Consider the following 21,452-nt stretch of genomic DNA (forward strand, 5'->3'; position numbering starts at 1 on the left):
CAGCTCAACGTAGCCGCAGCCTACCGGACGGCTTGTGGAACACACCTTCCGTTTCTCATTGCCAAGTGATACCTTCCTACAAAGGCGCAGGCAGCTCCTCACTCCATTGGCTGTCTACGCTGCGCAGTCCACACACACACACCCCACCCCAGTCGCACACCCCACGTGCACCCTCTCGCCGACTTGGGCTCTCCTTTTCGAGCTTCAAGCACCCAGGCCACCCATCCAATCCATCCATCCCGTCAAGTTGCCACTGGACTGCTCCCTACCGACCACCACGCAATAATACGGCAGCGTTTGATCGAAACTTGCCGCCTTCACACCGCTCACGTTCGGTTGGTGCCGCTTCGACAGCGCCCGTCTATCCCGCGCCTGGTTGAGGACGATCGATAGATGGCGCAGCTGACGAAAAAAAAAGTCTGATGCAACTGAGCTAATCGAAACCTTTCTCAAACTTGGGTCACAACCTGCTATAAGCCGCAGCATCGACCTTGGGGGGCCCCTTTCGCAACCTCGCCAGTGATTCGTATTTGGCGCTGGCATATGGGGGAAAGACCTCTTGGCAATTCTTCTTGACAATGGCATCACCGTATGCCTTGCCCTCATCGTCCCTTCCTCGTGCACATCATCAGCATGTACACTCTCATCACAATCACTCGCAGTCTCAACCGGCTCTCAACGCGTTGCGAGCCATGTCGAGCGGATCGCTTCCTGCAACGGCCCAAGACGACGGACCTGTCCACGACCACCACCATGGTCACGAACGGCAACATTCCTATCCAGTACAACAGCCCAACACTCGACAACTGTCCCCTGTATCAACTATGAGCGCTGCAATGCCCAGAGAGAAGCTTCCGCCGCCTTCACTGGACTCCCTTGAGGGATGGACAAGAGAGGTTACGGCTGGGGGGAAGAGTATACTCACTCCCGGGCCTGACGCAAAAAATTCGCCCTACTCCCCTCCGATCCAGCATAGCCACAACCACGAATCTCAGCATCATCACCATCATCATGATCATGGCCATGATTGTCATGGCCATGGCCACAGCCACAATCATGGCCACAACCATGACCACAACCATGACCATAACCATGCCTACACCCATCATCACCACCAGCTTGAAGATGTCAGGGCCCGGAGATCTCTGTTTACCCGAACGCTCCTTAATTACACTGCCGGATATCCCGTCATACACGCCATCCTGGTAGAAAAAGATTCGCGAAGAATATTCTACTTCATGACGTAAGGGCTATTATACACGCAAAAACTCGGGGTCGGATTGTCAAGGTTAACGATGCTCTGACTAGGCTGAACTTTTGCTTCATGACGGTTCAGGCATTCTACGGCTACGTGACGGACTCTCTAGGCCTCCTCAGCGACAGTATACACATGTTTTTTGACTGCGTGGCCCTCCTCGTTGGCTTGCTGGCCGCCGTCATGAGCAAATGGCCGCCGAGCCAAAGATTTCCCTACGGGTTTGGGAAGATTGAAACGCTGTCTGGCTTTGCCAACGGCATACTATTGATGTAGGGGGAAACTTGTTGTTGTTGTTGACCGCGGAGCTTTTGGTTCTCGTGTGCGCACTCTTGAGCTGCAGCTAACACTGTGCAAACCAGGCTGTTGAGCGTGGAGATTGCCTTTGAAGCCTTCGAGCGGCTCTGGGATGGAACCAAGACCAAGAGACTGGGAGAGTTGTTTGTCGTGAGCAGCCTAGGGCTCGCAGTGAACCTGGTTGGCATGATGGCCTTTGGCCATCATCACCACCATGGGCACGGCCATTCGCATGATGCTCACCATGGCCACAACCACGACGACCATGGACACAAACACCAACACGATGGCCAAGGCAGCCATTCACACCACGGTTGCCACGGGCATGGTCACTCGCACGACAATGAAAACATGCAGGGAATATACTTGCACATATTGGCCGACACGTTGGGAAGCGTTTCGGTCATTGCATCCACTGCGCTAACCAGTCTCTGGGGGTGGGCTGGATGGGATCCTCTGGCATCGTGCTTCATCGCAGTCCTCATCTTTCTTTCCTCGAAGCCGCTCGTCATCTCGTCAGCAAAGCGGCTCCTTCTCAGCGTCCCGGAGGCGACCGAATATGGGCTGAGAAACACTCTGGGGGGTATTCTGCAGCAGCGAGGGGTGGTGAGCTACTGGGTGCCGAAATTCTGGCTGGATGACCGGACGGGCAGCGAGGGTGAAGAAAGGCTTGTGGGAGTGGTGCACATTGTGGTGGCTCGGGGAGTCGCCATGGACGAGGCTCGCGATAAAGTTGGGCAGTACCTGCTGAGCCAGGGCGTGGATGCCGTGGTGCAGGCAGAAAGAGAAGGAGACAATTCATGCTGGTGCACGAGAGCGCGAGGCTCGGTCATGGCGCCAAGCACTCCGAAGCTGCTTTAGAGGAGGCGCGTGCCGGAAGCCGGGCGTCGGACGACGGACGGATGACGGATGGCGGGCTACGTCGCGGCAGCAGCGACGCCAGGTTGACGAGCCGATCCGGTTCCAGCTCGGAGCGGTTTCTTTGCACGTCTTTCCACGTTTGTATGTTTTCTTTTTTTTTTTTCCCTTTTTTTTTCCCCACATACAGAAAGCGTGGATTCGTTGGACGCAAGCAGGAATGTCCAGCGACCAGCAGTATGCAACGTCTCGGGGGTGGTTTCGACGCGCTGGCTGGCTGCTTGCACCTGTGTATTTTCACTCAGCCGACGATGTCGTCGTGTAATGGATTGCTTCCGATATTTCTTTGGCGTAGCTGGCGGTGGGTTGTCGACGGCGGCTCGTTGTTCGTTGGTTGTGAGGCGGCCAAGAACAGCAGCTGAATGGTATCTATCCTATGCAGGGCCGGGCAGCCTGTGTGTGCGGCATGGCGTGGCATGGCGTGGCGTGCCAGACGTCGAGGAGAGTTTCGTGTTGGTCGGCGGCAGCACAGTCAAGGTGCCAGCCAATCACATGCTTGTTGCCAGTCAGTCCGCTTCGTCACCCGCTTTGGCGACATCGTCTGGTTCGCCGTGCTCGATTCTAGCGTATTCGGTCGCAAAGTCGAAGGCCCCCCGGGCTGGCGGGCCGGCGGGGCAAAAGGAGAGAAAAGGCGAGGGCGACAAACAACCGATGCCGAGGCAGAGGCAGCACGGAACGACCGGGTTACCGATGGGGTGTGTCTTTTCTTTTTCTTTTCTTTTTTTTTTTTTTTTGTGGTTGTCTGTGCCTGGTGGTTACTCGTTTGGCTTGGAATCAGGTTCCTTTCCACTCGCCCGAGAGGCAGCCAGCCAGCCCGTCCCGTTCGTCCAAGTCATCCACCCCGACGTTTGAAGCGTGCGTTGGTTGGTTGGTTGGTTGGTTGGTGACGTTGCCACTGTCGCGGTCACGGTCACGGTCACGGTCACGGTCACGGTCACGGGTCACGGGTCGGCAACGGCAACGGCAATCCCGCCCGCTGTCAGGGCTCCAGCGCAGCAGCACATGCTAATGCTGGCCCGCCCCAGGTTCCGCTCCCCCTTGGCCCGATTTGACAATTGACAGACGGACGCCCTGTGCTATCTCTCTTCCGCGCCTCTTTCTTTTTTTTTTCTTTTTTGGTGATTTCCACCCCCGCTGAGCGCGCCTTTGTTATCCTCGTCTTCTCTTTTTTTTTTCTTTTTTTTTTTCTCTTTTTTTTCCCCGTCGCGTTTCATCTCGCTCCGTCCATCACCCTCTGCCAAAGGAAAAAATCCCGGGCTCGTCCGTCTCCCCGCCGCCGCCGCCAAATGCCCGCGTCCGCCCCAACCGCCGGGTCGGCTGCTCCCCAGCAGACGGACCAGATCCCGAGCCTGCCCGAGGCAAAGGCGGCCGCCAAGTCGGGCCTGCTGTCGCAGCTGCGCGCCCTCGCGGCCGGCGGCTTCGGCGGCGTTTGCGCCGTCGTCGTCGGCCACCCGTTCGACCTGGTCAAGGTCCGCCTGCAGACGGCCGAGCGCGGCGTCTACTCGTCCGCCCTCGACGTGGTCCGCAAGAGCGTCGCCCGGGACGGGCTGCCCAGGGGCCTGTACGCCGGCGTGAGCGCGCCGCTGGTCGGCGTCACGCCCATGTGTGAGTCCATGTTGCTTTTCCCAAAAAAGGAGATGCCCCGAAACTGAGCTGCGCCGGGCTGGGCTGGGGCCGAACCCGAACCCGAACCGCGACTGACCTCTTTGTTTTGCGCGTCTTGTGCTGCCGGCGGAATTCAAGTCGCCGTCTCCTTCTGGGGCTACGACCTCGGCAAGCAGATCGTCTCGGCCTCGTCGCCCGTCGTCGGCCCGGACGGCCTCTCCATCGCGCAAATCTCCGCGGCCGGCTTCCTCTCCGCCGTTCCCATGACGGCCATCACCGCCCCGTTCGAGCGCGTCAAGGTCATCCTCCAGGTCCAGGGCCAGAAGACGCTGGCCCCGGGCGAGAAGCCGAGGTACAGCGGCGCCCTCGACGTCGTCCGCCAGCTGTACGCCCAGGGCGGCCTGCGCAGCGTCTTTCGCGGCAGCGCCGCCACGCTCGCCCGCGACGGCCCCGGCTCTGCCGCCTACTTTGCCGCCTACGAGTACATCAAGCGTGCGCTGAGCCCCAAGGATCCCCTCACGGGGCGGCCCACCGGCGAGCTGAGCCTCTCCGCCGTCACCTGCGCCGGGGCCGCCGCCGGCGTGGCCATGTGGATCCCCGTCTTCCCCGTCGACACCGTCAAGTCGCGCCTGCAGACGGCCGAGGGCCACGTCACCCTGGCCGGCGTCGTCCGCGACCTGTACGCGCGAGGCGGTTACAGAGCCTTCTTCCCTGGCTTTGGGCCGGCTCTGGCTCGAGCTGTTCCCGCCAACGCAGCCACCTTTTTGGGCGTCGAGCTCGCTCACCAGGCCATGAGGAAAATGTTTGACTGAGCATGAGAAAACGAGCCATCCGTGTCTGGCTCTGCCTTTTTCTTCAGCATCTTTTCCTTCTCTTTTTGTTACCCCCCGCCTGTCCCCCCCCCCCCCCTTCAGATCCCGGGTTGAGTTTCAGGTGGCCATTGTGCTGTAGAGGTTGGAGCGATACCCGTCACATGGCTGGCTGGCTGTTTTGAGTTTCGAGTTGTTTTCTAGATCGAATATAGACTGCGTTGGGGATTATAGAACATTTCAAGACGTTCAATGGTACAAGATGAAAGAAAATGGAAGCCATTCGGAAAAAAAAAAAAACCACATTATATTACTCCCATCCTGTTTCGTAACTCTCATGATCCCAAGTTCGCCTACGCCATGCAAATGGGAAACTACAAGTAAAACGAGGAACCAAATGGGAACCAACCAGAAAAGAAGCATCCTCGTCGGGGATGGATAAGGCTTCGGGGAAAAGAGACAGCAACACTTGATTCCGGCGGGGCTTTCGTCGGGAAATTTTGTCGAAAACTAAGACGAGGAAAGTTCAACATGGAAAAGAGAAACTAAACAAATGGAAGCCACCTGCCTGTACCTGGTCAGGCACGTTCATTCACCGTCCAACGTCGCTTGGTTTGGCTCAAGTCTCTGAACCGCTCCGCTTCATCCAGCGGAGGCGGGATTCCCCAGAGCCCTCCCACACCGGCGCCAAGCTGCGTCGCCTTGATCTCCTCGACGGTATTGTCCAGGCCCAGCTTGGTGTGGAGCTTGATTGGGCCGGCCAACATGGGCGCAGTTGCCGAGTTGTGCAGGGGCGTGCCGCCTGGTTGAGGGAAATCCGGAAAGACCGGTGCATCGTCATCCGTTGCGGATGAGCAGATTGACTCGAGCGACAGATTGCCTCGTCTCTTGTCCTTGGTTCGCAAACCCACGTCGAATCTCTTCCGGTCAAAGTCTGGGAGCATGGTGTCAAACTCGTCCGTGTCGTCACTGCCGTCGTCCATGAGCCGTAAAGATGATGGTCCCGCCGACCACAGCCCAATGGTCGAAGCTGGTCCAGTGGTGGACGGATTGCCCGGCTTCGACCAACCAGCAGCTGCTTTGCCAAACCCCACCGATGCAAGAGCCGTACCTCGCGGCAAAGGTCGGTGAGATGCCGTTTCCCGCCGCGCGATATTGGGCGGATCAATGGCGCTGGTCGAGGTGCTTCTGCTTCCGGCAGGTGAAAAGGGGTCCGAATAGGTGAATGGGCTCATGACTGGCCCACCCATTGTCGACGTGCGGCCGCGGGGGGCGCCGGCGGCGGCGGCCATTGTGTTCCGGGTGCCGGCCGTGGATGCTGACCTGGTGAAGACGGGCGTTGTGGTGTTCGAACGCCGTAAATGCTCTGTGCTCGCGGAGAGCCGAATGTCGTACATCTTGTCCACGGGCACCAAGATCTTCTTCTTCTTGGAAGCATCGGCTGGTGACGGCGTCGAGGCAAGCAGCGCAGCATAGTCCAAGTTTTGCTTCCTCGAGGCCATGGTGATGGAGGCAACACCTATATCCATCAGCACGGGTTGGTGGGTGATTGCGCCTATCAACGCGTTGCAGCCCGCACCGTGGGAAACCATGATGACCACCGTTTCCACCTCCCCATCCGAGTCCCTGAAATGTGTGGCCTTTTCAACGCCTGACGAGCTTCCCATCACATCAGCAGGCGAGTCGGTGGACGCGTACCAGTTAATCAGTCTCTTGACGCCGCCGCGAAACCTCTTGTGCATCGAGGCCCATTCCTCGCCGAGCTTGCCCCCGTCTCCAAAATCAAATGGCGGCCGCATCGAGTCCCATTGATAGTCTACAGACACACAGGCATCTCTGGCATGCGCTACGAAGCCTTCCGGTATACTGCCCGAACTGGACACGGCGTACAACGGTCGCGGAGGCATGTACCCTTCCTTCAGGTCTGGTTGACCAGGGAGGGCAGGCCCTAGTGCTGAGACATCGATGGATCCCTCGCCGTCTGAAGCGGACGGCGAGGCTGGCGCATGGGATGGACTCGAAGCGGGCGATTGCCAGAGGGACCCCGATGAAGTTCGCTGCGGCTGTGGCTTGGCAACGTTTGCGTAGAAGCTATAGTCTTCGCGTCTCAAAAGCTCTGCCTTTGCCCCGCCAAGCATCAGGCCAGGGCCAGGCGGGGGGGTAATCATTTCGAAATATTCTGGCGACAGCCATTCTCCCAAGAATGAATCGAGCCGCAAGAGAGTCGACTTGAAGTGAATGTCTGGTCGGGACTGCGATGCTGCTTGAGGGACGATCAAGTCGACAGGGCCGTGGGCGGAATCGGGAAAAGCCTGCGCAAGGCCTGAGCTGATGCCGATGGAGGTTTGTACGCATCGAAGGAAAGGGGAGCTGTGAATGACGACCCTGAAGCGCTTGCGCTTCTTGGATCCATTGGAGGTACTGTATGTTTGTTCGTCGGCTCTCGCTTGCCTCAAGAGACTGGCTATCTGGTTGCCAACCTGTCTGGCTTGCAAGAATCCACCGTAGGTTAGGGGAGGATCGTATGGCGTGGGGGATGTCAGATGCCACGACTTGTCGGCGGCATCAAGCCGGCTTCCATGTCTAGGGAGGAATGACGGGTCAGCAATGCATTCGTACTCTCTGAAATCGGACCCTAAAAAAGGCTCAGGACAAAGGCCGCATCAACCTACCTCACAACAAACAAGTGAGCTGGGGGAGAATTGTTACTGTTCATATTGGAGGGGGCCGCGGTAGGCATCGAAGTGGCGGCTACCGTTTTGTTTCTTCTTCTTTTTCGTCTTGTTCGGTTTTTTTTTTTTTTTTTTTTTTTTTTTTTCATCCTCGGTGGAAGCAAAGAGTGCGCCAAAAAGCCCAACCGCCTTCCTAGGCTTACGTGATGAAGTCGGGGACCTGAAAAGAATGAGCCGTCGTACGATGCGGGCGGGCCAAGAGACGACGCGATGCGCTGGTTGACGCAGGGTCCTGCAAAGCCGCGGCCTGTGACACAAAGAAAGCGGGCGTCTTGTTTGGTGGCTTTCCGACTTGTTTCCTTTTCTCCTCCTCCCTCCTCCTCCTCCTCCCTCGTCTCTTGTTTTCTTCGGAGAGATCAAACAGCAATGCTGCACGCAAGTTGTAATTTTAAAACTCAAAACCGGAACGTGATTTGCCAAGGTATCCGTAGTAGTGGCGGTTTATTACTAAAATGTCAACAGACGCAGATCTTGTGCGAATTAGCCGGGCCAGGGGGGGCGGTTCGGTGCTCCGCACGGCTGGACGCATGTGTTTGATGCAACCGGACGTAATCAACCGCCATGTACTCGGTACGGAGTAATCCGCAGTGTATACTGCACGCTTCGCTGACTAGCTGGTGGTGGCGGAGAGGCGCTGAAACAAGGCGCCTAGCGTCCCTGGGGAGAGGAAAGACGGTATCCGTATAGGACGCGCGTAACCCAGTGCATCAAATCCAGGCTCTTGCGATGCAGTCTTGCAAGGAGCGTTTTGAATCCGACAAATGTTTGCTGAAGGGCGCTTCCCTGGTGCGCAGGAGGCAGGAAGGCGGTCCAATCAGACCTTGGCAACACTTGTCTTGTGCGTCAGTGTCAGCATCGTGTCAGCAGCGTCGTGTCATCGTCGTGTCAGCGTCGTGGCGGGAAGGGAACCGGCAATGCAGACGGAGAAAAAGGGGATCGTGCAAGAGGAAAGAAAAACAAGACTTTGAAAAATCCCAAGCTTGCAAAACTTAATGGAGGCTTCGCGGTCGAATCGTCGGCGATGGGAAGGAACAACCAACAACCAGCTTCGTGGCAAAGTCGAGACCGGGTACCTATAGGTACCTAATCTAGGTACCTGACGTAGTGGGGTCCGGATGGGTAGGTGCTAGGGCAAACCAAGCACAACCGAAGCAGCCGAAGCAGCAAGAGCAGCAAAAGCAGCAAGAGCAGCAAAAGCAACCGACGGCTTGGTTGCACAACGCCGCTGCGCCTTGTGACCTGACTCGAGAACGTTGGACCCCCACTCGGGATGAAGGGTCCTGGGTACTTTGCAGGTACATGTACGTGCTCCGTACCAGGCCTCCTGAATGTTCGGGTGCTAAACCCCTTGCAGCCCGGTTCGTCTCTGTCGTCATGTCATGGCACGTGGACGACGGGCAGCAAGCAGTTCGACTTCCACCTCGCTTTACTCCGTAGAGCATTTACGTCGCTTCCCAGTTGGGGATGTCTCACTGGTCACTGGTGTGCTGCTGAACTTGACTTTTATGCACGCTCCCAGATCCCATGCCTCTTCCGTCAGCTGATGCTCTAGAGTCCAAGTTTCTTCCACTCAAATGCAGCGTCGGCATGCGACGGCACAGCAGGGCGTTGGTACCTACCTAGGTACCTACCTAGTACTGACCTGCCTAGGCACCTACCTACCTTAGGTACCTTCGAGGAGAAGAACCAACCAGGCAGCCATAGTCTTGCTCTACACCCGAGACTGCACGGGACTGCAACCTCGCGTCTTTGATCTCACTGAGAGATCGGCTCGGTGACAGCCGGCAACGCAAGCGGCGGTGGTTAACATGATTGGTGGGAAAAGGCGGGGGAGGGAAAATTGGCATGTGAAGGTTGAGCTTTGGCAACCAACCCCGGGTCCCTCAAAGGTGGAGAGGAGCCGAATGGGGACTAGCGTGCTCCGCACTCGAAGCTGCTGTCAAGTTCGCTTTGCTTCAGCCGAGGCAAACAGACCGGCATTTCATCGTTTCAACTTTCATTCCCATCCCATCCAGCGTCTTTAAGGTCAACCACGATTTCCGCGTCAGTTTGCTTGTTGGCTTGACTCCTTTTCCATTCCTCCCCTATATTCCTCCGTCTTCCTCTCCTCTTCGCCTGCTTTGGCTTCCTCTTTTCACCACAGCTCGTCCAACCCGCCGAATCTGCTTGCTTTGCATTTTCTTCTGCTTGCGAGCATCCGCACAACAACTTCCAGTGAGAGAGCTCGCCTCCTCCACCTCGGGCCATTTCACATCACACAAAAGTCTGCACAATGGCCGAACAGCTGAGGTTCGACGGCCAAGTTGTTGTCGTCACTGGCGCTGGCGGTGGTCTCGGCAAGGCCTATGCTCTCTTCTTCGCCTCCCGCGGCGCTGCCGTCGTGGTGAATGATCTCGGAGGCTCATTTCAAGGCGAAGGCAACTCGACAAAGGTAATTTCCATCGTCTCCTCTCCGTCTCTCTTCTTTAAGAGCATGAATGGCGTCTGGCCGCAAGAGAGAGAGAGAGCAGGGATGGGCGTTGGCTGTCATGGTCATATCGTACCTACGCATCATTACTGACGCTCCGCTTTGCAAAAATTCTAGGCTGCCGATGTTGTTGTCGACGAGATCAAGAAGGCAGGTGGCAAGGCTGCCGCCAACTACAACAGCGTCGAAGATGGCGACAAGATCATCGAAACGGCCATGCAAAACTTTGGTCGCGTCGACGTCGTCATCAACAACGCCGGTATCCTTCGGGATGTCAGCTTCAAGAACATGACGGACCAAGACTGGGACCTCATCATGAAGGTCCACGTCCGAGGCGCCTACAAGGTCGCCCGCGCTGCCTGGCCGCATTTCCGAAAACAAAAGTACGGTCGGGTTATCAACACTGCCTCGGCTGCTGGTCTGTTTGGCAACTTTGGACAGACCAATTACTCGGCCGCCAAGCTGGCCATGGTTGGCTTCACCGAGACCCTTGCCAAGGAAGGGGCCAAGTACAACATTCTATGCAACGTCATTGCTCCCATCGGTAAGGCCCCTGACGATTCGGTGCTGTTGCCGTTTTTATCGTTGTTGTTTTTGTTTGCTTAGAAAGTTGGTCGGGTTCAATTTCTGCTCTGAACTGACCATTTTTGCCACCAGCTGCCAGCCGAATGACCTCTACCGTCATGCCCCCGGATGTCCTCGAGCAGCTAAGGCCGGAGTGGGTTGTCCCTCTTGTTGCTGTTCTCGTCCACTCCAGCAACAAGTCGGAAAACGGCGGCATTTTCGAGGTCGGTGGTGGCCATGTGGCCAAGATGCGATGGGAGCGGTCTGGCGGCCTGCTGCTCAAGGCCGACGACTCCTACACCCCTAGCGCCATCCTCAAGAAATGGGATCGGGTTGTCGACTTCTCCAAGCCTCAGTATCCCACGGGCCCCAACGACTTTTTGGGCCTGCTGGAGGAGTCCCAGAAGCTTGGCCGCAGCGAACAGGGCCCCAAGGTCGACTTCACCGGCAAGGTTGCGCTCGTCACCGGCGGCGGAGCTGGCATCGGCCGTGCCTACTGCCTGGCTTTCGCCAAATACGGCGCTACTGTCGTCGTCAACGATCTCGCCAATCCGGACGACGTCGTGAATGAGATCAGGAAGGCTGGTGGAAAGGCCGTGGGTGTCAAGGCTTCTGCCGAGGATGGCGAGACGGTCGTCAAGGCCGCCATTGACAACTTTGGCCGAATCGACATCATTGTCAACAACGCCGGCATCCTGCGCGACAAGGCCTTTGCCAACATGGATGACTCGTTGTGGGATCCCGTCTTCAACGTCCACTTGCGCGGCACCTACAAGGTCACCAAAGCTGCCTGGCCATACTTTCTCAAGCAAAAGTACGGCCGCGTCATCAACACCACCTCCACCAGCGGTGTTTACGGCAACTTTGGTCAGGCCAACTATGCTGCTGCTGTAAGTTCATGACCCCAGCCCCAAGCAGGGGCGTTTCCGCCCTGCTGTGCTCTGCTCTGCTTCGCTTCGCTTCGCTTCGCTTCGCTTCGCTTCGCTTCTTTCGTGAGACTGACCAGCCGGCGAACCAGAAATGCGGTATTCTCGGGTTTTCCAGAGCCTTGGCTATTGAGGGTCAAAAGTACAACATCTTTGTCAACACCATTGCCCCCAACGCTGGCACCGCCATGACGGCCACCATCATGCCCCCCGAGATGGTCCAAGCGTTCAAGCCCGACTACATTGCTCCTCTTGTTCTCGCCCTCTGCGGTGACGACTGCCCCGATCCCACCGGTGGCCTGTACGAAGTCGGCAGCGGCTGGTGTGGCAAGACTCGCTGGCAGCGGACTGGCGGCCACGGGTTCCCCGTCAACGTCGCTCTGACCCCTGAAGAGGTGGTCAAGAACTGGAAAGACATTGCCAGCTTTGACGATGACCGGGTGGACAACCCTGAAAAGGCTCAGGACTCCATGATGAAGATTATGGGCAACATGGGCAACGTTGCGGAGAAGGTATGAGAGCTGATTTTTTTTTTGTTGTTGTTGTTGTTGTTGTTGTGATTTTACGTTACGACTGCCGTGTACACTTTAGCTAGGACTAGGTTCATGGAACGAGGTGAAATGAACGGGGGGTGAAGAGCATAAAAGGATATCCGCAAATTGCATTCGACCTGCAGAAATGAAACCTTTTTTTTTTCACTTTTTCCCCGTGCTCTCCCTACTTTCTCTGCCTCGCTGATTTGTCCATGCCGTTGTGCCAAAAGGTCGATGCGCCCGCCCCCGGCAACGAATACCTCGACGCCATCAAAGCCGTCATTGGCAGGGAAGGCCCTGCCGTCGAGTTCAAGTTTGAAGACCGAGACTCCATCCTCTACAACCTGGGCCTGGGCGCCAAGCAGAATGAGCTGAAATACGTCTTGTACGCCGCGCCCCCGTGTGCCCCCTTCCCCCGGCCCGTGACCCCAACCGCAAAGCGCCCGGCGAGGCCGATATCGAGGCAGGGGCGTGGGAATGCCCACGACGAGCCTATTATAGCTGACGTTTTGATCTTCTCGCCAGCGAGGGAGCCGAGGATTTCCAGGTCCTGCCGACGTTTGGCGTCATCCCCATCTTCACCGCCGAGATGCCCTTCAACTTTGACGACATCGTGCCCAACTTCTCGCCCATGATGCTCCTCCACGGCGAGCAGTACCTCGAGGTGCGCAAGTTCCCCCTGCCCACCAGCGGCGTGCTCGAGTCGCGCGGCAAGCTGGTCGAGGTGGTCGACAAGGGCAGCGCCGCCGTGGTCAAGACGGCCCTCACCACGACCGACAAGGCGACCGGCGAGCCCGTCTTCTACAGCGAAATGACCGTCTTCATCCGCGGCAGCGGCGGCTTCGACGGCCCCAGCAAGGGACAGGGCCGCGGGGCCGCGACGGCCGCCAACGCGCCCCCCAAGCGAGCTCCCGATGCCGTCGTCGAGGCCAAGACGGACGAGAACCAGGCTGCCATTTACCGTCTGAGCGGCGACTACAAGTATGGAATTCTCCCCCCGCCCCCTCTCTCCAAACCAATCCCCCTTCTTAAACCGGCCCCCTCACCTTGGGTTTCAAAAAAAAAAAAAAAAAAAAAAAAGAAAAAAAAGAATCTAGAAGAAGAAAACAAGCAGCGAGCGCAAGCTAACCTAACCCGGTCCAGCCCGCTGCACATTGACCCGTCGTTCGCCAAGATGGGCGGGTTCAAGAAACCCATCCTCCATGGCCTGTGCTCCTTCGGCGTCGCCGGCAAAGCCATCTACGAGACGTTTGGCCCGTTCAAGAACATCAAGGTCCGCTTCGCCGGCACCGTGGACCCTGGCCAAACCCTCGTCACGGAAATGTGGCGCGAGGGCAGCAAGGTCCTTTTCCAGACAAAGGTCAAGGAGACCGGCAAGCTGGCCATTGGCGGCGCGGCCGTAGAGCTGATTGATGACAAGGGCAAGATGTGAGACGAAACTTCCGTTGCGGCCCGTTGACGTCTGCGCGTGGTGACTGGGAAGGTTTGATGAGGGAAAACAACGACAGGGGGGGGAATGGATCTGGTGGTTTCATGTATTATACTGATATCGGCATTGTAAATTAAACAACTGGTTTTTTTGAATGGATTTGACGGTGTAGGATTGACTCCAGCGCTCCAACTCCGAGAAAGGTGACAAATGTCGCAAGCGTCGTTGCGGTTGAAAAAGGGGGGTTGCGCCTCGTCTGTCAAACAATGGACTTGGTCGGATTCTGTCAGGTTTCCCGTCAATATATATATATATATGATGTGTATACAAAAGATTGACTGATCCAAAGCATGCAAATTATGCATAGCTTCTCGAGTGGAACCAGTTCCAGAGCACGCTCCCGGAGGAAAAGTCAAGACAAAACGCCAAGCCCGTGGACCTCAAAAAGACACATAAACCGCACCGACTACGCAATACGGGCAGGCGAAAATCAAACGGCAAGCTTGCGCCCTCACACATACATTGCCTCGACAATCATGTCCAGTACGTCCGGCAGCTTGGGCGCGGTGTGACTGGCAAGGAATCGGTCAACTCTCGATTGCACGCCCTGCGAGGCAACGCCGGTTTCGAGATAGGCCTTCTCGGGCCCAGACAGCTCCCTCCGCTCCGTCTCTGCCCACTTCCTCTCGGCTACCTCGCGGGCTTCCTCGAGGACGGCGTCCACGTCCTCCGACTCCCACAGGTTGCACCTGTCGCACTGCGTGCACGGCCTCGGGTCGCCGTCGGGGCGGAAGTGGTCGCAAAAGTGACGGTAGCCGTCTTCGCTCAGGTCCGCACGGCATACGTAGCACATTTTGTATCCGCATGGGCAGGTGAGCTTGTTACACCCCGCATTCTTCACAAACGACGTGTTGCAGCGAGGGCACACCCGCTTGATCGCCATGCTCATGGCTTGCTCGACCTGTGTCCGCAAAGCCACGAGGGAAGATTCGTTGCACACGTGTATGTCCGTCCATGACTTGTGGCACGAGAGGCACGAGGCCCGAGCGCATTTCGGATTCTGGCACGAGAAGCGAAGGCCACGGCGCCGGCGACAGTGCCTGTGCACGGCTTGCTTCCATTCGGGTCCGATGCTGCGCCAGACCTCTAGTCTGACGCTGACCGTCACGCAAACGAGGGCTGCTAGTAATGCCAGGGGGAAGAGCGAAATCAAACCCATCACAGCGGCGGACGCCACGGCCAGGTTGTAGACGCTCCGTAGCTTGAAGCGGGGCCTGGCCTCGTGCGACGGGAGGTAGACGTCGTCGATTTCGGCGTAGCTGCAAAACGGGCAGCGAATGAGCGGCACGTCGGCAGCAACGAGGCCGTGCTCCGCCAGCCGTTGATCCAGCCTGTCGAGCATGTCCGGACCACACTTGTCGTCGGTGAATAACGCTCGTCGAAGGTCGTCCGACGATACGTGACCGGTGCATCCGGAGCCATCCGCTGACAAGCATTTGAGAGTGCCCGTGTCCACGTTGATGCTGCTCTGCCAACCCTGCCCAAAGAGGGCCTCTTTGATGGAGCTCTGGACGCAATGGTGGCAAATCAGGTGTCCTTCTTTGCTGCAGCTCGTAAAGCCTTCAAACGTGTAGTCGACGAAGCAGCAAGCACATTCATAAGTGGCGCATGCTGCTTCCGCCTCTTCCTTGTTCAGCAGGACGGCCAGCCCACGGTCCTTTGCTTCCCCCTTTTCCTTCAATTTCCTCTTCAGGGGGCGGATGAGAGCATCGTACAGTTCGCGATCCAGTTCGGCGTTTCCAGTCGTTCTGATCGTCGGCACGATTGATCCCTGCCCGGTGGACCGCCACACCACCAAGGGGTGATTCTCGGCCTCCCCCGTGGTCAGGAGCTTGCGTCGCAGGAGGAGCGACTGCACCGTGAACCGCCAGGATTTCGACGACAGGTCGACCAGCGTCTGTCGGGCCTCTAGGTACGCATAGTTGCACTCGGCTAGAACGGCGTTGACCGTCGACTTGGCCAAACCTCGAAACTCGTGAGCGGCCAACGCTGCCACAGCCTGGACATACTCTGGGCTGCGGAACATTTCGCTCCGGGGCAGAGTTGCCGGAGAGGCATCCTGCTTGTCCATGACCTTCCATCGCCCCTTGACCCATTCGACGCGATTTTTGAGGAGGGCATCGGCAACAAGGGCCAGTCTTGACTCGCCGTCGAAATTGGACAGCAACTCCCTAAACACTTGTACCTGCACGTCGGGGAATACAACGGCGAGGGCTTCGAGAGAAGCGTTTAGTTCGCGTAGATTCGGCCGCTCGGGAGGCATACATGGCAGCTGTGCCTCATCGTATATGTACTCAGGTGGAAGATGCGAGCCCGGACCGAGCTTCGATCGACTGGCTGATGCTTTGTCAAGGGATGAAAGCAGGCCGCTAAACACCATGACGATGTTTCATTCTACTTCAAGTCAGCATGCTGAAGTGCGGTGCAGTTGGTGTTCCAGCGTGACAGACGCTGGGTCGACACGGAGGGTGGCTTCGGTTCGAGTTGCACAGGATCGAGTTGACCCAAGGGTTGATGACAGTCTGACAGCATCAGAACATGTCGTGGGGGCGGAAAGGTTGAAAGAAGGGGGGGGGGGGTTGTGGAGGTTTTGCCCACGCGTCACCTGCTCGGGGAGGGGAGAGGGGGGGGGTGCAAACGGGCAGGCAAACGGGTAAACGGACAAACGCTGTTACGAGCTCTCGTCGTGCTGCAGTTTTGAAACTGTCAGTGCAGTCACCGGCAGAACTGTGCATTAGGGGAAGACTAGGCTTTTCTACAGATTACATTTTATCTTCATTTGCCTAGATTTGCCTAGGCATTACCGATGCAGAAGTGGTAATCAATCAATCAATTCAGAGTTGTCCACTGAGTGCCCAAAGGTTCCCACGCCTGCAACCCGAAGAACAAGTCTGCGCTCAAATGTACTGCGTACATGCGAGGGCCCGCTCATGGTCCACCACCTGGCTGTATCTCCCTCACAGCTGTACATCCCAAACAAGTACTCCGTCGCCGTAAACCATACAAGGTACGTAGTCCTTTTTGCTCAACCCGCGCGATGATCCGCAGGTCTGGGATGGGTTGAAGATTCATTCAGCCCTGCACGAGCCAACCCTGAACTCGCAAGGAAAGACTCGATACGGCGACTGGGCCGAATATAAAAATATATATTATATATATAAAAAAGGGGGGAGGGGCTAAAAATTGGTAATAAGGAGTAGCTAGCATGGGGGAATACCGGGGATCGAACCCGGGACCTCTCCTAGTTTCATTTGCAATGAGCGGGAGTAACCCGAAAGGAGAATCCTACCACTGGACTATATTCCCGATCCAATTGGCTTTCGACCCTGTTGTATTATTTTATAATACCATTGACTAAGCTGCAGATTAGGCTCTCCACACCGCCAGTGAGTTTGACTTTGATGCCGTCTTTCAGAGCCCGGGTCGATTGGAGCAAGTCATTTGAAACTTGAGAGCACGTATATATATCTTGTGGTAGTCAACAGCCAGGTCATGGGAATACGTGTTATAATAGCCATATTTGACTTCTCTGTCCCGAAACCTGTGTCCCGGCTAGCTCTTACCAGAAGAAGGGATCCGTGCGCGATGCCAGAGAGTCAAGGATCTATTAAACAGAGTGCTCCAGAGTCGCTCTGGCATAGGTGGCATAGGTCGTTCTGAGCCCGAAACACCATATGCTCGCTTATGTTGCTATAAGCGCTTCTCGTCATTCTTCCAGACTCTAGAGTCGCACCACGTGCTTAACCCTTCTATCCCGCCCAACAACGATCCGTAACTGACGCCCTGGCCTCTCTGCAAAGATACCACTTCTTACCCCTTCAGTGTATAGTTCATAAGCAGGATAGTACCCGTCTACAAACCTGGTAACTTGCTCCGGGGTCATGCCCGCATCCGGGTCCCCCCTTGCAGCCCTAAGCGAGTGCTCCTGCTCCTGCCGCCAAGCGTATACACTGTCTGCATCTTCCGAGTCGAGGTGTATGAAGACGTCAAAGTACTCGGTGATGCCATCATACTCAGCCAACCTTTCGTTCACGAACAATAGGTGCTCCAAGTTGTGTTTACGGAGCGTACGGCTAGGTGCTTCCCATTTCGCTTCCAGGCTCTCGGCGCTTATGGGCCGGAAGCCTACGGACCATCCCTCAAAGATGATGACCTCTGTGGGCTCATCACCCGGTTGATTAAGACGCCTCCATTGCTCCCTGGGAAGGCGATCCCCATGGCCTTGAAATAAGGCCTTGTCGAACCGAGGGATACTGGTGGGCTGTCCCTCAACCAGCGAAGCAAAAATAGACCTTGCCAAATCCACATCATGCGTTCCTACGAAACAAGAGTTAGTCCTGGTTGCCCTGGTTAGCCGCGATGCGTGCCGTTCAATACCTGGCTCCCCGCGATGCTGCACCAGCGCATTACCGGCATTCGCACTGGCAAATTCCACTTGGTCCTGACGGGTGAGATACAGGTCGTCAAGACTGAAGACAAGCGTTTTGATGGATTTTCCCTCCAGAGCCAGAGCCAGCGACGCCACCAAGGTCGTCTTGCCCACACCTTGCATGCCGTTGAGACCTACGATGAGCGGGCGTCTGGGACTTGCGGCTTTGTGCCTTTGGACATGTTCCAGGATGAAGGAAAGACATATTGCCGCTTTGTCGTCTGCGACCTGCAGAGACATTTCAGGGATGCCTCAGATGGGGGAAGGTGAAGGTGGTGGGCGGCATGCACATGTTGTTGCAGGTCTCAATGTCTGGTCGGAAATGGCTGGCTGCAAGTGGGGGGTGGGTGGCACTTGCCAGTTGTTGGCGGGTACCTGCCCCCCTACTCCGGACCTCTTGGTACATACCTACCTACCTACACCTCCTACACGATAGTGGGGACTCGGGAGGTCCAAGATGCTGACGCGAGCACTCCTTACTCCGTACCCTGTGCTTCAAATGCCTGGGTATCATGAATCATGTATCATGTATCATGTATCATGTTATTCATAGATGATGGGACACTTTGGGCGCAGCGCGCAGCCCGATGCTCGGTGCTGATGCTCGGTGCTGAGAGAACAAGGCAGATGCTCCGAGCGTCACATTATGCCGAGACATTGATTTGGTGCTTCGCCATTTGACTTGGAAATGCAGGCGAATTTCCTTGAACGTATCGGCCAAAGGTACCTAATTACCTTGGGAAGTAAGGTTGCCAAGAGCTGACGAGTTACAAGTTTCCACGAAATCGCAATCCGTATGTACAGAGTTACTCCGTGGTAAACGCGACAATGCGAACCACTTGGGTGGGACCTTGACGAAACAACCCCTGGAACTTGATTTGATGCAAGTGAACAGCTTCAACGGAAAGTCCGGACTTGCAGGTTTATCCTTTATCCGACGGGCGAGGCACCCGTAATTTAGCGCGCCCGCGGGAGCGATGGTGCCACGGGGGGGGCCCGGTGCCTGGTGAGGGGTGGCCGACCTCCTCTCTCAGTCGCACCCTGGCATGGGGCCACGGCTTCTGCTTGTCTGGTGTTTCCGCTTCTGCTTGTGCTTCATTCAAGTACCGAGTACTCCGTGCGGAGCTCAGTATTTGCATAGGTACCAGGAACCTAGGAAGGTTAGGTAAGGTAGGTATCTACCAGGTAGGCAGATACCTCGCATCCGACCTACCAGCTCCACATGAGCCATGCCATGGGACCTAACAAGCTCTAGGAGAGTCCCTGTAGTACAAAACGTGCTAAGTACCTAGGTACCTACCCGGTAGATGCCAAAAGAGGTCGCACTCGGCACACAACATAAGAATAGAGCTGCGGTCTCGTCTGCACTTGTTGAAGTGACACCAGCAGAGAAAGATGCTCCTGAAGACAGTAAATGGAAAAAGGACAACGTTATACGAAGTACAAATAAGCCAGACGCAAAGGTACGTAGGGGGCGAGATAAACTTGTGGTTATACGTCTTGGTAGGTGGATACCTTAGGTAGAAAATATGTATATTCGTATCGTCCCACCGCCTTGATCTGTCCTACTGATTTTATTCTCCCATTACGTGCGATATTTTTCAACCTGGGATAGGGGAATGCTCCATACATTTTACGGAGTGGACTTTTGCGACTAGAAGAATCAGCTGATATAATATAGCCACCCACCTTGTGACGGACGTAGGCTTAGCATCACTGCAGGCGGTTCCATCTATTTCATCGTCCCTGAAGTCGTCATCGCCGCGGAACTTCCAAAACGAGGCGCCAACTCTCACGCAAGTCTATCCATCGCATTGCTAGCGCAGTCATCTAATCGGCTGCCCCCTGCCTTTAATAGTAAGTGTCCCAGGGGAAATCTGGCCCGTAGCGGCTGGGCACGACCACGAGTCCACGAGTCACGACCGTTACTATGTAGTTTGGACTCCCGAGTAGGCGATTATAACCATTGACCTCGCGTAAGCATGCCCGTGGGATCGTCACGACTCATGATTGCTGAGCCGTTACTCCGTCCCGAGGAGAGAGCTGTGCAATTGAACCCGAGACCCCCAGCCAGCTTCCAATAAACTCGAACCTTCCAGTCGAAAACTCAATGGCAGTTCCAGGCCCACCCTCCTCGTGGCTATTTGTCCATCACCACGTGTTACTCCGACGACACATGGCAGAAAGACACATGCAGCCTTGTCGCACCAGATGGCACGGCTTTTTTTTTTTCCTTTTTCTTTTTCTTTCTTCTTTTTTTTCATCGACCCAACCAGGCAGACGTGGCGCATCTCCACCACCTGCAGACTGGGGGTCAAAGAGACGGCTTTTCCGTTGCACCAGGCCAAGCAAACAAGCAAGAGACTGACTGACTGCCATGGTGAAACAAGAATAAAAGCAACAGGGGCCTGTGCTGCAGAGCTCATTAGGAACTTCCCCCGGGATTGCGCTCTTTTCCCCGACTTGGAGAGAATAATATCGAACATGGGGGAGGAATATCATCTGCGAGCAAGTCCCGCCCGCCATTCGTCCTTTCGGTGACATTGAATCTTCGTACGCTGGCTGGTATGTACTAGTGTTTCGGGTTATTTCGGCGAGCAGCCCTCTTTCCGGCTCCTTGATCTGCGCAGAAATTACTGGCCGCAGCCACAAAGCCCTCTTCTCGCGCGGCTTCATCTGCTGGCATGTCTGCAGTGCGGGTCACTTGCAAAACATAACTATCCCCAGTTAGTGTATTAAGCCTAGCGATTTTTTGACTTGAACCGAAAGAGGCAAACTGGTATGGTACGCATGGCTCCAAAACACCTTCCTAAAGCAACTGGCAAGGCATGCTCTCCTGAGCGCACCCGATTGATTCCTTGGGCTCGACTTACAGTCAGTGCCACCAATGATCAATCCAAGTAGTTGTTGCTACGCACCATCGTAACCATTGGAACCCATCTTACGCGAACACAAGCCCCTAATAGACTGGCCAGTCTTACCTAAGGGAGATAGGTATATACCTCTAGGCAGTTAGTCTCGTGGGGGCTGGTCATTGTCCTAAATTGCCATTTTGGATGGGTGCTGGCAGGGATACAGGGGAAAAAGGAAAACCACATACCAACCTGGTACAAGAATCCAGGCTATAGGCTATTGCCTGTAGGCCATAGGTTGCAAATCTCGGGCTTATGGTATTGTATATAATCTATTGAAGAGTTTCGGACCAAGCGAAAAGAGAAAAAAATACATTTCCGCCACAGCAATGACATCACAAGAGGGAAGACAATAAATCAAGCTGTAAGGGAAGGTGTGAAATGGGAAGGAACAAGGGCCAGGGAGGCGTGGGCATCACTCACATCACAAGGCTACGGCAAGGACGAGGCTTCTAGTCCGTAGCACTCACACCATAGAACTCACAGCCGAACGTGCAATTAGTTGATTGATTAATT

General features: G+C 55.9%; 6 protein-coding genes across 6 annotated transcripts; 3 read left to right on the forward strand and 3 right to left on the reverse strand.

Annotated features, from left to right (window-relative positions):
* Positions 1 to 1,238: 1,238 nt before the first annotated feature.
* UV8b_04233 (uncharacterized protein) lies at positions 1,239 to 2,413 on the forward strand (the record flags this gene model as incomplete). Its single annotated transcript, XM_043141731.1, has 3 exons — positions 1,239 to 1,243; positions 1,309 to 1,527; positions 1,618 to 2,413. 3 exons carry the CDS (start codon positions 1,239 to 1,241, stop codon positions 2,411 to 2,413), a joined length of 1,020 nt encoding a protein of 339 aa, XP_042997665.1.
* Positions 2,414 to 3,756: 1,343 nt separating this feature from the next.
* On the forward strand, positions 3,757 to 4,887 carry UV8b_04234 (uncharacterized protein; the record flags this gene model as incomplete). The annotated part of the gene is made up of 2 exons (XM_043141732.1): positions 3,757 to 4,075; positions 4,214 to 4,887. 2 exons carry the CDS (start codon positions 3,757 to 3,759, stop codon positions 4,885 to 4,887), a joined length of 993 nt encoding a protein of 330 aa, XP_042997666.1.
* Positions 4,888 to 5,462: 575 nt separating this feature from the next.
* Positions 5,463 to 7,624, reverse strand: UV8b_04235 (uncharacterized protein; the record flags this gene model as incomplete). Its single annotated transcript, XM_043141733.1, has 2 exons — positions 5,463 to 7,467; positions 7,557 to 7,624. 2 exons carry the CDS (start codon positions 7,622 to 7,624, stop codon positions 5,463 to 5,465), a joined length of 2,073 nt encoding a protein of 690 aa, XP_042997667.1.
* A 2,264-nt stretch (positions 7,625 to 9,888) lies between these two features.
* On the forward strand, positions 9,889 to 13,538 carry UV8b_04236 (uncharacterized protein; the record flags this gene model as incomplete). The annotated part of the gene is made up of 7 exons (XM_043141734.1): positions 9,889 to 10,047; positions 10,201 to 10,627; positions 10,741 to 11,537; positions 11,666 to 12,085; positions 12,337 to 12,491; positions 12,632 to 13,087; positions 13,250 to 13,538. The coding sequence occupies 7 exons, from the start codon at positions 9,889 to 9,891 to the stop codon at positions 13,536 to 13,538; spliced, it is 2,703 nt and encodes a 900-aa protein (XP_042997668.1).
* A 508-nt stretch (positions 13,539 to 14,046) lies between these two features.
* Positions 14,047 to 15,858, reverse strand: UV8b_04237 (uncharacterized protein; the record flags this gene model as incomplete). The annotated part of the gene is made up of 1 exon (XM_043141735.1): positions 14,047 to 15,858. One exon carries the CDS (start codon positions 15,856 to 15,858, stop codon positions 14,047 to 14,049), a length of 1,812 nt encoding a protein of 603 aa, XP_042997669.1.
* Positions 15,859 to 17,316: 1,458 nt separating this feature from the next.
* On the reverse strand, positions 17,317 to 18,264 carry UV8b_04238 (uncharacterized protein; the record flags this gene model as incomplete). Its single annotated transcript, XM_043141736.1, has 2 exons — positions 17,317 to 17,912; positions 17,973 to 18,264. 2 exons carry the CDS (start codon positions 18,262 to 18,264, stop codon positions 17,317 to 17,319), a joined length of 888 nt encoding a protein of 295 aa, XP_042997670.1.
* Between the last annotated feature and the right edge of the window lie 3,188 nt (positions 18,265 to 21,452).

This window comes from Ustilaginoidea virens, chromosome 3, assembly GCF_000687475.1.
Source record: "Ustilaginoidea virens chromosome 3, complete sequence".
NCBI classification, from domain to species: domain Eukaryota; kingdom Fungi; phylum Ascomycota; class Sordariomycetes; order Hypocreales; family Clavicipitaceae; genus Ustilaginoidea; species Ustilaginoidea virens.